The 16,628-nt window shown below is 38.8% G+C and overlaps 1 protein-coding gene across 2 annotated transcripts; it reads left to right on the top strand.

Annotated features, from left to right (window-relative positions):
- Positions 1–473: 473 nt before the first annotated feature.
- On the top strand, positions 474–11,057 carry POLE4 (DNA polymerase epsilon 4, accessory subunit). 2 transcript variants are annotated; one of them, XM_033124252.1, is made up of 4 exons: positions 522–999; positions 1,662–1,746; positions 2,413–2,454; positions 10,736–11,057. In XM_033124252.1, the coding sequence occupies exons 1-4, from the start codon at positions 790–792 to the stop codon at positions 10,747–10,749; spliced, it is 351 nt and encodes a 116-aa protein (XP_032980143.1). In that variant the 5' UTR covers positions 522–789; the 3' UTR covers positions 10,750–11,057. The 2 variants fall into 2 exon arrangements, with proteins under 2 accessions (XP_032980144.1, XP_032980143.1); XM_033124253.1 differs by lacking the exon at positions 10,736–11,057 and having other exon boundaries at positions 474–1,012; positions 2,413–2,456.
- Positions 11,058–16,628: the final 5,571 nt, after the last annotated feature.

The raw sequence follows: 16,628 nt of genomic DNA, 5'->3' as shown, positions 1-16,628 counted from the left end.
ATTAGTTATTTTAAATGAGTATTTTAAAACTTTCAATTTCGAATATAATATATATCAATATAACCTACAGAGAAAAGCTCTTTGGCTTTCTCAATAATGAGTGTAAAGGGATCCTGTGAACAAAGTTTGAGAAGCAAAGCTCTGATGCAACTCGTGATTGAATAAATGTGGACGCCTTGTGATCACCAAGACTTCATGTTTTCCAGTCTCTATGCCTTTCTTGTGGTTTTCTGTCTGGACTGAACTTCTTCTGCCTGCCAAAATCCTACCCTTCTTTCAAGAGCATCTTGTTCTCCTTGAAGCTAATCCAGATTTTCAGGCCTCCTTTGACACCTTCCTCCCCGCACAGTGGGCCTTCCGGGGATCGTCCTGGCCTCCCTCCGGCACTTGCCCTTCTCAGCCTTGGGTATCACTCTGCGTTGACTAAGACTCTTGGCAGGCTGGTCTGGGTTCTTCCGGACTTGGGCGCTCCACACGGAATCAGCCCAGCCACCACATTCACCAACTAAGGGGCGGTGTCTGGGCACAGCTAAGCCAGACGGCGCCGGAGAGTCACCAGGAACAGCAAGGGAAGCCATTGCAGCCAGTGGCGGGGAGGTGCGGCGGCACCCACAAAGACCCCACGCCTCGCGCGATTCCCCACTCGCCGGGATTCCCGAGAAGGCCTGGCTGGGCGAGGGGCGTGGCCACGCGCCACAGGGGCGTGGCCTCCAGCGCGCACGAGGAAAGGGGCCGGCGCCACATGCGCGCGCACAGCCGGCGGCCGCGCGCAGCAGACTCGGAGCCCGGATGGCGGCGGCAACAGCTGGAAGCGGGACGCCCCGGGAGGAGGAGGGCCCCAGTGGGGAGGCAGCGGCCCCGCATCCCCAAACCTCTACGAATGCACCCGGGCCTCGTCTCTCGAGGCTGCCTCTGGCGCGAGTGAAGGCCTTGGTTAAGGCAGACCCCGACGTGACGCTCGCAGGACAGGAAGCCATCTTCATTCTGGCACGAGCCGCGGTGCGGCGGGAGCGTGAGGAGCACAAGGAGGAGGGCGAGGAGCGGGGCGAGGGGCGGGGCTTAGCGGCGGCGTCGGGGAGGAGGAGGAAGAGGAGGGTCTGGGCGGGGTGAGAGGTGCTGGGGCTGGATTCTGAGATGCGAGTGTATGAAAGGAAGACATGAAAAGGTCACATACAGGAGTTGTATTTGTTAACACACCTGCCTCATCATGAGGGCCTGGACAACGACTTTAATTTGCATCTCCAGTGTCTAACAGAACTTGTAGGAGTCTCAAGTGAATTAGTGGGGTGGATTTACAAGTGAGGGAGAAGGGACGTGTCATGGGCTGCTGTGCGAGGGGAAGGCGGAATAGACCTTTATGAAGTCCAGGACAAGCTTCAGCTTCCCTGAGAACCTCCCCGTACATCTGAAAATACTTTTGCTCCCTCCCCCCCAGTCACAAAAAGAATTGTGCTAGAACCCTTTGATACAGCAGATCCTCGAATGTCTTCGTTTTTGTTCAACGTTGTTTCCATATATTGATTGATGAGATGCCATAGGAACTTAATTGTTGTTTATGTCCATTAGCCTAAGGTAAAATTGGTTTCGTTAAATGGCGTCCTTTCACGTCAAGTCGCAGAACCTATTGTGGATGTTAAGTACATCTCTTGTTTGCTTCATAGGAACTGTTTGTGGAGACCATTGCAAAAGATGCCTACTGCTGTGCTCAACAAGGAAAGAGGAAAACCCTCCAGAGGAGAGATTTGGGTAGAGTGTCACTGTGGAATCTGGCGTTGGGGGCAGACGGGGGAGGCCGGGTGAGGCTTTCCCTTCATTGGTTGAGGAGGTGTCACTGTAAGATGAGATGTGCTGCAGGGTCTCTATGGTGTTTTCTGTTGGACTGCCACAGTGCCAGAAAGCCCTATCTTTCGATTCTGTACCTTTGGGTTGCTGGAGGGTGGTGGGACAGAGAATGAAAGGAGTCTAGCTGATGCCAAAGCTGACTAGACTCCTTTATGCTTTCTGCCATATTATACCAGGCTTGACATTTCTTTTTCCCCTAGAAACGGGGGGGGGTTTCATTTCTGACTCTTCTTTCTAGCTGGTAACCTTCACATATGTGTAAGCTTTTGTATCCTATATTCTCACTTTCCCTGCTATATTGCCAAACTCTTCTCCGATGATTTTCAGAGCAAAGAGGTTCCCCTCACTGGACAGTATTTACCCAGGCTTTTCTTACTCTGGTAGAGGGACAGCTGATATGTAAGATTTGGTAGTGGAGTAGACATGGATCTCAAAGTAGCAAAGGGACAAATTTTATAATTGTCCTGATTTGCATAAAGCCTCATGCCCTTCCCTGTCTGGGTTGTGCTTTTGGGGGGTGATGTCCAAATGACCAGAGGTAGTCAGGTGTCCTTTTACCTTGTGTTTCAGATAATGCGATAGAAGCTGTGGATGAATTTGCTTTTCTGGAAGGTGAGTTCTCTATCAGTGAGTAATTATATCCACTTGTCTTTTCCATGCTAATGATCTGAGTTCAAAACCTTATAAAATGGATGCCTCGTTCTTCCTTGTTTGTGATAATTCTTTCTCTCTATTTTCTATTAAGATAGCAAAAACTAACTGGCTACATCTGGTGAGATTTATTATAGCATTTGTAACTCCTTTGGTGAATTAGAACTTCTACCTGAAAATTGCTAACTATAAAGAAATGGGAAGGAAATAAAGACTCCGGTGGAGTTAGGTGGAGTCTGAAGTTTGAGTCCTATTTTGATCTCTATCCCTGGGTACAGATCTTCCCCCCCATCATAATGCTAGAGATAAAAGACAGTTGCCAACATTTAAAGGATTACTTCTTGTTCCTTTTTCACCATCAAGAGTCTGTGTTAGGTCATTATTTTGCTGCAGTGAGATTCTGTACTTGCCTGTGTCTATTTGTTCTTAGAAATTTTAGATTAACTCGTGTGCTAGCTAAATCTCGTCATTGAAATAGCAAATATTTGAAATACATCATTTTAGCTACCTTCTCTCAGCGCTATTTCTGCTACTTAATTCCCAGTTCTGATTAGTTTACTCTTCCTTACACTACTCTGATTGAATGGTTTTGTGAAAGCCACACACCTTCATTTCATTCTCATTTTCACCATACCAAGGTGTTCTCATTACCTCCTCAAAACCTCATTACCTTCAGAAATCTTTTCTTGATTTGTTTCATTATTTTTATGCCTTTGTTTTGCATCTCTGTATCAATCCCGGCTCCTGGCCCTTTGGATATATTCTTTTAAATGTTTTTTAAGATACATTCCCATGATCATCTTCATATATTTTCTTAATTTTTAGATCATTCTTAAGCCTCTCTTTCTGCCTACTCATTTTTCTTAAAAATAACTTGTTAGCTGTCTACCTAAGGCAGACAACTTCTTGTGATTGACTTCTTATAAGTTCTCCAATCAGAAATGTTTCGCCCTATTCTACCTGCTCACTTTAAATTACCAGTTCTTTAAAAAGGTGATCAATATGATCAGATTTGTATTTTAAAGACATAATGTTAGTGCCCTGTGGATCATAAATTGGAGGGTGCCAGGAGTAGAAGTGGAGAGATCTTAGGTAGTTTTCCGCTCTAGCTCCTCCCATGGCATGATGCTTAGCTTGGATTTTTAATAAATGACCGTTTATTGAGTGATGAATATGTTCATTTTCATCTTCCAATCCAATGATCTCAGTAGTGGACCCCTCTGCTCTATCCGAATACAATAAATATACTGGTAATTAGAATTTTGGCCCTGTGACTACAGTCCGTATTATATTGTACCTTGTAAAATGAATGTTGTGTCCTCAGTACGTGTTTTAAGTGGGAATCATTTTTTTCCTCTTTTAATAAAGGCAGTATATAGCCCTGCTTAAAAATAAAATAGTTTCCAATGGCTTATAATGAAATGCAACTGCTGCCCCTCACCCTTGTGTTGTTTCTGGTTTTAGCTTTTCAGGTGGTTGCTTATATTTCTAGACAATAGGCTTCCTCCTTGGTTTACCAGCTACAGATGTTAATCTGTTGATTTCCTGCTATGATAAATGAAGATTTGGCTAACCTATACTACCCCATAAATCTCTTTCCTCTTTCTGTTTTTTGGTAGTTGTATCATTTTTAGTTCCTTTGTTATCTTTACAGTTTAGATAACATACTAAAATACCTATTTTTTGGTTGAACCCAACTCTCCACATAATTTTTTCTTTCCACTTTGTAAGGCGTAACTATTAGTGCATCTCTCCCTTTCCTGTTTTTAGCCCACCTCTAGGTTTCCCTTTGTGTCGTATATACTTGTACTTTGACGTTGGCAAGGCTGATCTCTTATCACAATTAAATCTTCCTTGCTTTATCTGTAGGTTGAGTGCAGAAGTTGAAAAACAGTACCGTGAACAGTCTTTCTCTACCTTTTCTGTCTCTTAATCCCTCATACAGACCCCTCACCTCACCTGCAAATGTTGTTAGGCTCTTGCGTAATCTTCTGGATATTTTATGCAAATATGTGTATATATTTGTATTCTTTTCTGAGCCTTTCCTTATGAAATGTAACACAAAGAACAAAGGCAAAGTCAATAGATAATAAAATGAACACCATTGTAGGCCAAAAGGTAGAATAGTATCAGTCCCCAGAAGTTCCATATATATTCTTTCTTTATCACATCTTTTCAGGCCCTGCCCTGACATAACTGTATCCTGACTTTGGTAGTTACTTCCTTGATTGTCTTTATAGTTTACCACATGAGCATGTATCCCTAAATACTAGGGTTTAGTGATATGTTTTTTTTGAACTTTCTATAAATGGAACTAAACTATGCATTCATTGGTCAGCATCTGCCCCATAGCTGTTTTCTTTTGGTTAACACATTTTTGAGATTCATCTTTGTGGTTGCACATGTCTCTAGTTCGTTCATTTTCTTTGCTGTATAGCATGCCATTCATTGTGTGACAGTACCACAGTGGAACTATTTTAATGTGGATATTTGGGTAACTTTTTTTTTCTATTATGAACAATTTGCTATGAACATCCTTGTACATGTGTCTAGGTGTGTGTGTGTGTGTGTGTGTGTGTGTGTGTGTGTAGAAAATTTCTGGGACATAGGATATGTATATATCCCTTTTGCAGGTACTGCCAAATGTCCTTGGTATCTGAGTCATATTTCTACCAACAAGCAGTATATGATAATTCCCATTGCTCATTCTCACCAGCAGTTGGTGTTATCAAAGTTTTTGACTTTTGCTAATCTGGTAGGAATGTAATTGCATTGTGGTTTTAATTTGCATTGCCTCGATTACTGGTTACATTGAGCATCTTTTCATGTGCATTTCCATTTTTTGTGGAGCGTGGGTATTTTATCTTTCTCTTGGATATCTTGTTTTTTTCTTAGTGATTTATATTACATATATAGTCTGAATAGGAATTTTATTCACTATACGAGTAGCAATTATCTTTTCCTGGTTTATAATTTGCCTTTTCACTCTTTAGGATATCTTTTGATAAACATGAGTTCTTAAGGTAGTCAAGTGTATTTTTTCCTGCATATAGTGCTATTTGTGTCCTGTTTAGTAAGACATTTTTCCCTAACCCAAGGTCATGAAGACATTCTCCTACATGCTAAAGTCTTTATAGTCTTGTCTTTCATAACACTTGAGTTGACTTTTTGTCTGTCGGATTGAGGTAGGGGTCCAATTTCTTTTTTTTTTCTTTCATATTTAGATATCCACTTATCCATATCATTTTCTCTTTAGTGCTACCTTAGTTATAAATCAAGGCTGTTTCTGGGCTTTCTGTTCTCTCACTGATCTGTTTGTCTATTCTCATGTCAGTACTACACTGTTTCAAATATAATAGCTTTGTCTGAGAGAGCAAATCTTCCCACTTTGTTCTTTAGTGTTTTGGCTATTTTTGATTCTTTGCATTTTCATACGTATTTTAGAATATGCTTGTCAAATTCCACAAAAAGGGATACTAATTTGGATGGCATTGAATTTATAGGTTACTTTTGGGGAGAAATTATACCTTTATAATAGTGAATCTTCCAGTCCATGAATATGGTATATGTCTTCATTTGTTTAGATTTTTAATTTTTTTAAGTTTTTCATTTTACCTGAAAAAGTCTTCACATATATTGTTAGATGTTTTACTCTAAGTACTTAATATTTTTGATGCTATTGTTAGTGGTATTTGTCTAAAAAAATTCATTTTCTAAGTGTTGCTGGTATATAGAAATATAATTAATTTTTTTATATGTTAATTTTGTACCTAGCATCTTGCTCAGCTTTTATTAATTCTAATGATTTATCCATTGATTCTTTTGGATTTACTTAATTATACAGTAATATCTGCCATTAATGACAATTATTTCTTTTTTCGTGCATTATTGCACTGGCTAAAATCTCCAGTATAGTGTTGAGTAGAAGTGGTGATAGCAAAGGGAAAGCTTTCAGTGTTTTCCCAGTAATTATGCTTACTGTAGATTTTTCTGTGGAATAACAGAATGCAAATGTTGCATCATTGTTTATGAGAGAGATTGGCATTTTTAAAAAATACGGTATGTGAGGCTCATGAAAATTAGTTGGGGAGTGTATCCTTTTTATCTAGTCTCTGGAAAACTTTTTGAAAGCTTAGAATGATCTGTTTGAATATTTGGTGGAATTCACCGATGAAGCCATCTGGGCTTGGAATTGTGGGAAGATTTTTGATTATTGATTGAATTTTTTTCAGTGATATTAGGACTATTTTGGTTTTCTTTATTTTCTTGAGACAATTCCTCCCTGACCCCCCCAGGAGTTACAGTTTTTCTAGGAATTTGTATATTTCATTTAAATTTTCAAATTTATTTGTATGAAGTTCTTCACAGTATCCTTTTATTATCTTTGCAGTATATATAAGGTTTTTATTGATATGCCCCTTTTTATTCTTTGTATTATCAAAATCTTTTCCCTCTTATCCTTGATCATTTTCACTAGAGGTTTATCCATTTTCTTAGTCTTTTCAAAGAACCAACCTTTGCCTTTGTTGATATTCTCTAATACATATTTTTGTTTTATATTTCATTAGGTTCTGCTCTTTATTATTTCTTCTCTTTTACATTTTCAGTGTTTAATTTGCTCCCCTTTTCCAACTTCATAAGGTGGATCTTGAGTTCATTAATTTTTAGACTTTTTCTCTATAATACATTTTAAAATATAAATTTCCCACTAGGTTCTGCTCTCACTGTATCTCACAAGTTATAATAGGTAATATTTTTATTATCAGTTAATTTGAAATATTCTTAATTGCTTTTTTTAGCCTATGGGTTATTTAGACGAATATTACTTCATATCCAAAAATGTGAGAATTTTATAGTTATCTTTTTTTGTTGTTAATGATAATTGCATTATGTTCAGAAAATAATGCCCTAATATTTCTGTCCTTTTGAATATTTGAAACTTGCTTTATGGCCCCAGTACATGGTCAACCTTGTGAATGTTCCGTGTATGCTTGAAGAAAAGGTATATTCTGTAGTTACTGTGTATAATTTCAAGTTTAGTTATTGCCTAGTTCAGGTTTTCTTTGTTCTCACTCAATTTCTTTTGTCTACTTATTTCATCAATTCTTGAGAGTTGTGTGTTCAAGTCTCCTATGATTATAGACTATTTCTACTTAAATTTCTCAGTCTATTTTTCCTTTTTATATTATGAGACTGTGATTAGGTATATGTATTTTAACATTGTTATGTATTGTGATTGAGTCTTTTATATTTATAAATTGACCATTGTTACTTCTAGTAGTGCTTTCCGCCTTAAAGTCTATTTTGTCTAATATTATTAAAGCTTACTAGCTTTCCTTTTTTACTATTTGCATAATATGTGTTTTTTCATCTTTTTATTCTTACCTTTCCATATGTTTGTAAACAGTATATACTGTGTTTTCTCTCCATTTTTTTCCCTTTTTTTGAGTATAATTTATTCCATTTATTTCCTCTTATCAGTTTGGAAATTATATACTCTTTCTAGTCTTTTAATTGTTACTCTTCAGTTACTACATGCATCCTTAATTTATCAAAGCCTAATGTTAGTACTTTTCCCCTCAATCTCAGCAAACTGGGATCTTAGAATTCATTAACTCCATTTACAAGTCCCTCTTCTGACACACTTATGTTATTGTCATGTATTTTTGTTTTGTCTTTGTCAATACACTAAGGTGTTATTATTTCTATAATTATAAAGTTAGTGACTTACGGGTTTGTCCACATACTACTATCATGGATCTTCTTTTCTTTCTATAGTTTTGACCGTCCATTTGTGATCATTTCCTTTCTTTCTGAAGTAAATCCTTTAGAACTTCTTTAGTTCAGGTCTTCTGGTAGCTGAAAGTCTGCCATTTTTTTTTTTTTTTTAATTGTATAAACATGCCTTTATTTTACTTACATTGTTGAAAGATGTTTTGCTGAATATAGAATTCTAGGTGGAAAGTTATTTCAGCACATTGAAGTTATTCTTTTTTTTTTGGTTTTTATTGTTTCTGTTGAGAAGTCATCTGTTATACTTTTGAAGCTAATTCATCCTTTTTACTATATGCTTTTTAGATCTTTGCCTGTGATATTTCTGTAGTTCCATTCTGATATAGTTAGGTGCAGATTTCTTATGTAGTCTGCTTAGGGTTGTTAAATCTGTGGATTAATGTCTTTCATCTCTCCTGGAGAATTCTCAGCCCATTACTGTTCAAATATTGGCTCTACTTTGTTTTTTCTATCTCTTTTCTCTTTGGGATTCCTATTAAACATATGTTAAAATCAACCATAATTGTGTCTCTCCATGATGCATTCTGTGTAATTATTCTGACCTTGAAAGTTTATTAATTCTCTCTTCAGTGGTCTCATCTCCTTTAAACTTTTCTGTTGATTTTTTTAGTTTTACATTTTTTTTTTTCAGTTTTGCAAATTCATTTAGTTATTTTTCAGATTTATTTGTGACTTGTTTGTATTTTCTGCAGACATTTTACAGCTTGTCTTTTATTTTTTAAAATATAGTAAGCACAGTTGTTTTATAGTCTGTGTCCATGGTCTTTTTTTTTTTTTTCTATATGCCTAGTCATATCAGTATATTGTTCATTGTACTTGAAAAATTATTTGTTGGATAATTTGAGGACTGTTGATGAAACCTTTCTCCAGAGAAGATTTTCATGTGCTTCTGTAGGGCACCTTAATTTATTTATCAGTGCAGGAGCTCCTTAATCCAGAACCAAGATTTGAGGATTCATGGGCCCTTGTGGTGATATGAACCCTAACTGTAGGCCTGTGAGAGGGCTGATTTAATTCTGGTTTTGTCTTACTTTGACAGTGTAGCCATTTGGGGGACTCCAGTTTTTAAAAAAGTTGAGTGGGGGCAGGGCATGTTATCAGACCTTCCTACTTGGGCATACTCTGGGATTTGACTCTTGGTTCGCTAAGCCTGGCAAAATCGTAGGAGTTGGTCAGCTCCATCTTTTGGATTGGCAGATACCCTTAGGGCAGAAGTAGCTTTGAAGGCTGGATTTACTTTGCATTCTTGCCTTTTCTAGATTTTGGATTTGCCTTTTCTTGATGCTTCTTCAATGCCTAAAGGATTTTCTTTTTAAAAATATTTTAATTAGCTTTATCAGTTGATCTCAGCAGGAATTTGCATTATTGCTTTATTAAGAAAAATAAATTTTGGTCTCTCACTTTGTAGGCTTTCTTTAAATGCCTGGTAATTTTCATTCAACTTAAGAAAGAGTGAATAAAAAGTGTGTTGAAAAGTGTGTGTGTGTGGTTTTAGCCTGTCAGTGTTACTTTAGGATGACCAGGGATGGGACCAGATGTTAGGCTGGTAGCTCCCGAAGAGGCCAGAATGCAGAAAGCTTTACTGTGGGGAGTTGGCATTTTCAGAAGCTGTTCTAGTTCTCCAGATAATTCACTTAGTTCTTAAGAGAGCCCTCTGATTTCCCTTCCCCCACCCCCAAGTTAGGTTTAAATACTTATTTTCTGGTATTGCTTTATTCAAAGTGGGTTGTGGGGTCAGCTGTTTCTCATATAAACCCTTGAGGCATTAACTCACTTAGACTTTAGTCTCTTTCTATCATTACTGGTGTCTGAATCTGCAGCCTCCTCATGGGTCTCGTAGGCAGATGGGCTCCTACCTCTCCTGCAGCTCCCTCTGTATAATATTTCTAGGCTCATTTTTCCTCTCTGCTATTTATAAACATATTTCAGTGAGATTTCTGTTACTCTACTTATTGTTGAAATCTCTTAACTACTGATGGACCGCCCCCTCCATTCTTTGTTGTAGATTTATATCTTTTTTAGAACCATTTTTCCTTTTGAATGGAATCTTGGATGGAAGGGCATAGAAACTTGTGGGCTCAGTCTCCCATCTTCAACTGGAACTTTCTCAAAAGATTATAAACTCTTGGTTTAGTGAACTTATCTCATGTATTTTGTATCACTCACCCCTTGTATGGTCTCCATAAATGCTCACTAACAACATTTCTTAGCTATTTTCCCACCTCTAATTCTAACTCTCCAGACCAGCATGCTTAATTCCCAACTGCCCACCCTCTGTACTGACAGGTTTAGCCCCGAGGATCCTTTGGATGGTATTCTTCAAATCACGTGTTTTGCTCTTAGGAAACTGCCAATGCCAAAGCAGCTTGCACTTGAACCTTGCCCAGTTTGGTACACTCATCCAGCTCTCGAGGCGCCTTGCTTTACACATTGCTCTTTGTCTTTTTAGGTACTTTGGATTGATTGCTGAGCTGGGCAGTTTTTGAGCCTTCACCTGCAGCCTGCACCTAGCTCTCCGCAGGCCTCAGCTGCGAAGACTATAGAGTCCTTGGAATGTTGCACTCACACACTTTTCCTGTTCTGCCTTCACCTAAGCTGGGATAAACGGAGCTCTCACCTGTTAGTTTTCCTGTGTAAGGTCTCCCACTGCTTGTGTCTTCCGTTTGTGGACTGGATGCAGCTGCTGCTGCACGGTGCAGAGAAAGAAAAGGATTTGTGTCGGTTGCTTAATGAACGATAAAGATCAGAATAAAGGTCGCTGATCAGCTTCAGGCGAGTGTGTTTTATAGTCTTGGCTTTGTTCTCGTCACCGTGACTGGAGAACCACCATGCCCAGTCACAGGCCTTCCCCACGTCCCCTCCCAGCCATTCTAAATCCCAGTCTTCCCATTTATTTGTTCTTCATTTTTCCAGCACGTCACCAGGATCTGGTTCCAGAATTTACTGGATACCACTTCAGATCTTTATAAGTTCAAATAAATGTGATCCTAGGTTTAAAAGTGATTAAGAAATTTTAACAGCTTTAGTGAGATATAATTCACATACCATACAATTCATCCATTTAAAGTGCACATTTCAGTAGTTTTTAGTATATTTACAGTTATGTGCAGCTATCACCACAATTTTAGAATATTATATAAATGGAATCACAATATGTGGAATTTTGTGTGTGGCTTCTTTCATGTAGATAATGTTTTCAAGGTTTTTCTATGTTATGGTATGTATCAGTACCGATTTCTTTATTTTTATTTTTTAATTGTAAAATATACATAAAGTTTACCATTTTAACCATTTTTAAGTGCTACAGTTTTGTGGTATTAAGTATATTCACATTATTGTACAACCATCACCATCATCCATCTCCAGAACATTTTTCATCTTCCCAAACTAAAACTGTACCCATAAAATAATAACTGCCAATTCTCCCCTCCCCAAGTCCCTGGCTAAATTTTGGTTTTTGAGGGGAAGGTGTGGGTGACACAGCAGGAAGGAGGCAGAATATTTGGGAAATAGTGGTCAAGGAAAGCAGCAGGAATCCTTGGAGAATGAGTTTTTAAGTATTTTTGGATCGTGTATTGCAAAGTTCACAGATCTCCCTAGAAAAATGCACACAATGCTCAGTCCTGTAATGTGTTGTAAATAAACTTTATTTTAGAATAATACTAGATTTTGAGAAAAGTTGCAAAGATAGTGCAGAGTTCTTGTTTACCTGTCATATAGTTCACCTGTTGTGGACAACTTACAGTGTCAGGTTCATTTGTCAAAACTAAGAAACTGACATTTATATGTTGCTATTAACTAAACTCCAGACTTCGTTTGGATTTCTCCCATTTTCCCATTAATACCTTCTTTTCCAAGATCCAATCCAGGATACTACATTACATTGACTTGTTACGTCTCCCAGTCTCCTCTGATCTGTGACGGTTTCTCAGTCTTGCCACACTTTTCATGACCTTGGCAGTCTCATTAGCACTGGTGAAGTCCCCTGTAGAATGTCCCCCAACATGGGTTTGTGTGTGTTTCTCGTGATTAGTCTCATAACTTTATATTTAATTTCAGGGTTTGCACAGACCCCTGAGGCCCTTTCGTGGGCCTCCTATTATTGCAAATAGGAATTTAAAATGGCATGCTGCCCTTTTTAAAAGATAAACTCAAATTAGAGATCGCAGCCCATTAGTGGGACATGAAATCGATGTAGTGTGTTGCTACTGGCATTTAAAAATAATATATTAAAAGCATCAGTGTTGAATTGAGTAAGGACAAATATTTTAATTTTTGTTTCGTGTGTGTGTGTGTGTGTGTGTGTTAGGTCACTGTGTGAAACGTGGTGGGTGGAATTTTGGCCCCCATTACCTTCATTCCTGGTGTCATGCCTGTGAATATATGTGACATGGTAAAGGGGTGTTGCAGATGTGCAGGGTACCTTGGAAGTAGTGTGGATTCAGTTCCAGGCCACAGCGATAAAGCGAATATGGCACTAAAGTGAGTCACACAATTTTTTTGTTTCCCCAAGTGTAAAATTGTTTACACTGTAGTTTATTAAGTGTGCAATGGCATTATGTCTGAAAAAACGTACTGTACATCCGTAATGAAAAAAATGCTGTATTGCTAAAAAGTGCTGACCATCACCTGAGCCTCAGTGACTTGTCTTTTTGCTGGTGGAGCGTCTTGCCTCGGTGGTGACGGCTGCTGACTGATAGGGGGTGTTGCGGAAGGTTGGGGTGGCTGTGGCAATTTTTAAAAATAAGACAAAAATGAAGTGTGCTGCATCTATTGACTCTTCTTTCATGAACAATTTCTGTAGCATGCGATGCTGTTTGTTTGAAATCATTTTGCCCACAGTAGAACTTCTTTTACAAGTGGAATCAATCCTCTCAAACCCTGCTGCTGCTTTATCAACAAAGTTTATGTAATATTATAAATCCTTTGTTGTCATTTCAACAATCTTTGTAGCATCTTCACCAGGAGTAGTTTCCATCTCAGGGGAACCACTTTCTTTGTTTATCCATAAGAAGCAACTATTAGTTTTATCATGAGATTGCAGCAAGTCAGTCACATCTTCAGGCTCCACTTCTAATTTTAGTTCTTGTGATTTCTACCATATCTGCAGTTACTTCCGCCACCGAAGTTTTGAGGTTACCATAATAAATATAATAATAATGAGAAAGTTTGAAATGTGAGAATTACTAAAATGTGACAGACATGAAATGAGCAAAGACTGTTCGAAAATGGAGCTGATAGGCTTGCTTAATGCACAGTTGCCACAAACCTTCAATTTGTAAAAAACAATATATGTGAAGTGCAATAAAGCGAAACAATATGGTATACCTGTACTTAAGGTTACTAATCAGTTGACTTTAAAATAGATTATCCTAGATTATCTGGGCAGGCCCAGAGTAATCATACAACCCCTTAAAAGCAGAGCTTTCTCCTGGTTGAGGGGAGAGAAGTTGTAGAGATGTGGCAGAAGAAGATGTCAGAAAGATTCAAAACATAAGAAAGACTTGAGCCATTGTTGCTGGCTTTGATGATGGAGAGGGCCACGAGCCAAGGAATGTGGGCAGCCGTTAGAAGCTGAGGACAATCACTGGCTGATAGCCAGCAAGGAAATGACTTCAGCCCCATAACTGCGTTGAACTGAATTTTGCCAGTAATTTGTATGGTCTTGGAAATGGATTTTCCTTTAGGGCCTCCAGATAGAGCCCAGGCCAACCAATGCTGCAACTTTGGCTTTGTGAAACCCTGAGCACAGAATCCAGCCACGCTGTGCCAGACTTCTGGCCTGCAGAACAGAGATAATACAGGAGTGTTGTTTTAAGCTCCTGAATTTGTAGTAATGATGTATTTCTTATTGGGAGTCGAGGTGAAAAAACAACAAAACTGGAAAATACTGCTGTAGTGTTAAGGATCCTGGATGGGGGTCAGGAGACTGGTTCTCATCTCGCCACTCCCACTACCTTAGATGACAGTGTGTCAATCACCCTTCTTGAGTTTTCTCTCTTGTCAGCTGAGTGTGTTATTCTAAAGTTTCTTCCACATGGCATATTTTTCTTTTAGGAGCTGCTTGATTTTTTTCAGTAAAATTCACTCCCATTAGTTTACATTTCTATGAATTTTGATAAATGCATATAATCACCATCTCAATCAAGGTATAAAACAGTTAACACACCACAAAAATTCCCTCTTGCTGCGTTTGTATAGTCTTCTCCCACCCCACTGGTGCCCCGGCCCCTGGCACCCTCTGATCTGTTTATTGCCCCCATCGTTTTGCCTTCATAAATGGAATCATACACCATGTAGACTTTTGAGTCTGGCTTCTTTAATTCAGCATAATGCATTCGAGATTCATCTAGGTTGTGTGTTATCAGTAGTTTGTTCCTTTTTAGTGCTGAGTAGTATTCCATTGTATGGAATGTGTGTGCCATTATTTTGTTTATTCATTCCCCAGATGAGGGATATTTGGGTTTCTAGTTTTCAGTGACCACGAATAAAGCTGCTATAAACATTTGCATACAGGTGTTTGTATGAACATAAGCTTGTATTTCTCTTGGGTAAATACATAGATGTGGGAATGCTTGATCATATTGTAAATGCATGTTTAATTTTTAAAGAATCTGCCCAACTGTTTTCCCAAGTGGCTGTACCGTTTTGCATTGGTATCAGCTGTGTTTGAGAATTTCAGTTACTCTGTGTCCTTCTTAGCATTTGGTATTAACTTAAAAAAAATTTTAAACCATTTTGATAGGTATGTACTGGCATCTCATCATGGTTTTAATTTGCATTTCCCTAATGATTAGTATGTTGAGCACTTTTTCATGTACATATTTGTCACTAGATGACTTCTTTGATGAAGTGTCTGCTGTCATTTTTTTCCTATTTTTAAAATTGGGTTGATTTTTCTTTTAATTGAATTTTGAGAATTCTTTGTATATTCTGGATACAAGTCCTTTACAGATGTGTTATGCAAACATTTTCTCTCAGTCTCACGTGGCATTGCTATTTTTTTTTTTAAAGATTTTATTGGGTAAGGGGAGCAGGACTTTTTTGGGGAACAGTGTGTACTTCCAGGACTTTTTTCCAAGTCAAGTTGTTGTCCTTTCAATGGACAACAATGTTGTTTCCAATCTTAGTTGTGGAGGGTGCGGTTCAGCTTCAAGTTGTTGTCCTTTTCAGTCTTAGTTGCAGGGGGTGCAGCCCACCATCCCTTGGGAGTCGAGGAATCAAATTGGCAACCTTGTGGTTGAGAGGACGCGCTCCAACCAACTGAGCCATCCGGGAGCTCAGCGGCAGCTCAGCTCAAGGTGCCGTATTCAATCTTAGTTGCAGGGGACGCTGCCCACCATCCCTTGCGGGACTCGAAGAATTGAACTGGCAACCTTGTGGTTGAGAGCCCACTGGCCCATGTGGGAATCGAACTGGCAGCCTTCGGAGTTAGGAGCATGGAGCTCCAACTGCCTGAGCCACTGGGCCGACCCGCATTGCTATTTTTAATTCTATAAATAATTATTAACTGCCCTCAGTCCTGTTGGTGAAATGACTTAAGCAAGGCACCTGTGGCTTCCAGGGGACTCCTTGCTTTTTTATGTTTCTGAATGAGGCCTGAGGAAGAACAGGGCTTCCCTCATGATCAGCTACTCCTGTGCCTTCTTTCTCCTGCCTTGTGGTTTATCTGTCAGTCATAGACTAGTGGGGCAGAAAGGGAAGCTGTGTTGTCAGTGTAGCTGGCTGGGCGAGTGAAAGTGGAGTTTCCTGGTGTCTTACTTAGGTCACACATGGGATTGGGGAAAGGCAAAGGAGACTGTCTCTAGGTATTAAGTGGGGTGAAAGCCTAATAAAGCTACTGAAACCAGATGTACTATATGAAAGTCTCATATTGAAAATGAGTAAGATCAAATCATGCTGAAAAGCAGATTTTGTCCCTGTTCCTTCTCTCTCTGTGTCTGAACCAAGATCTGACATTGCTCACTCAGGGTTAGATAACTGAACAACCCAGTGCTTAAATTTTTCTTTATTTCCCCAATTAATTGGCCCAGAATATTCTACCTCATCTTGAATATATTTTTACATTTTAGAGTTTTATGTTTCTTCCTGCTTTCCCATAGGAATCTCATTTCCCCTTTCAGATCTATAAAATTTAGGTAACTTGGGATCGTCAAGAAATAATGAATGGTAAACTGTGAGCTTGCATATGTGATTCAGGATGGTGGAGTGAATGTGCGTCTGTTATGAAATAAATGAACAATTATTTCCCCCAAGTTCATACAAATTAGCAAAATATTTTACCTCAATAATCGAACAAGGAATAGAGCACATTACAGTGCCACGAATTTCAAAAAGTGGCC

This window comes from Rhinolophus ferrumequinum, chromosome 13, assembly GCF_004115265.2.
Source record: "Rhinolophus ferrumequinum isolate MPI-CBG mRhiFer1 chromosome 13, mRhiFer1_v1.p, whole genome shotgun sequence".
Classification (NCBI taxonomy): Eukaryota; Metazoa; Chordata; class Mammalia; order Chiroptera; family Rhinolophidae; genus Rhinolophus; species Rhinolophus ferrumequinum.
Note: the sequence above shows the minus strand (reverse complement) of the source record. Positions and strands in the feature narration are given on the sequence as shown.

Bases quoted from the DNA above. Each gene is read 5' to 3' on its own strand.
- POLE4 (XM_033124252.1), top strand. From the start codon at position 790: ATGGCGGCGGCAACAGCTGGAAGCGGGACGCCCCGGGAGGAGGAGGGC. The intron at 1,000-1,661 runs GTGCGGCGGGAG...TTTGCTTCATAG, and splicing joins TCATTCTGGCACGAGCCGCG to GAACTGTTTGTGGAGACCAT. The intron at 1,747-2,412 runs GTAGAGTGTCAC...CTTGTGTTTCAG, and splicing joins CCTCCAGAGGAGAGATTTGG to ATAATGCGATAGAAGCTGTG.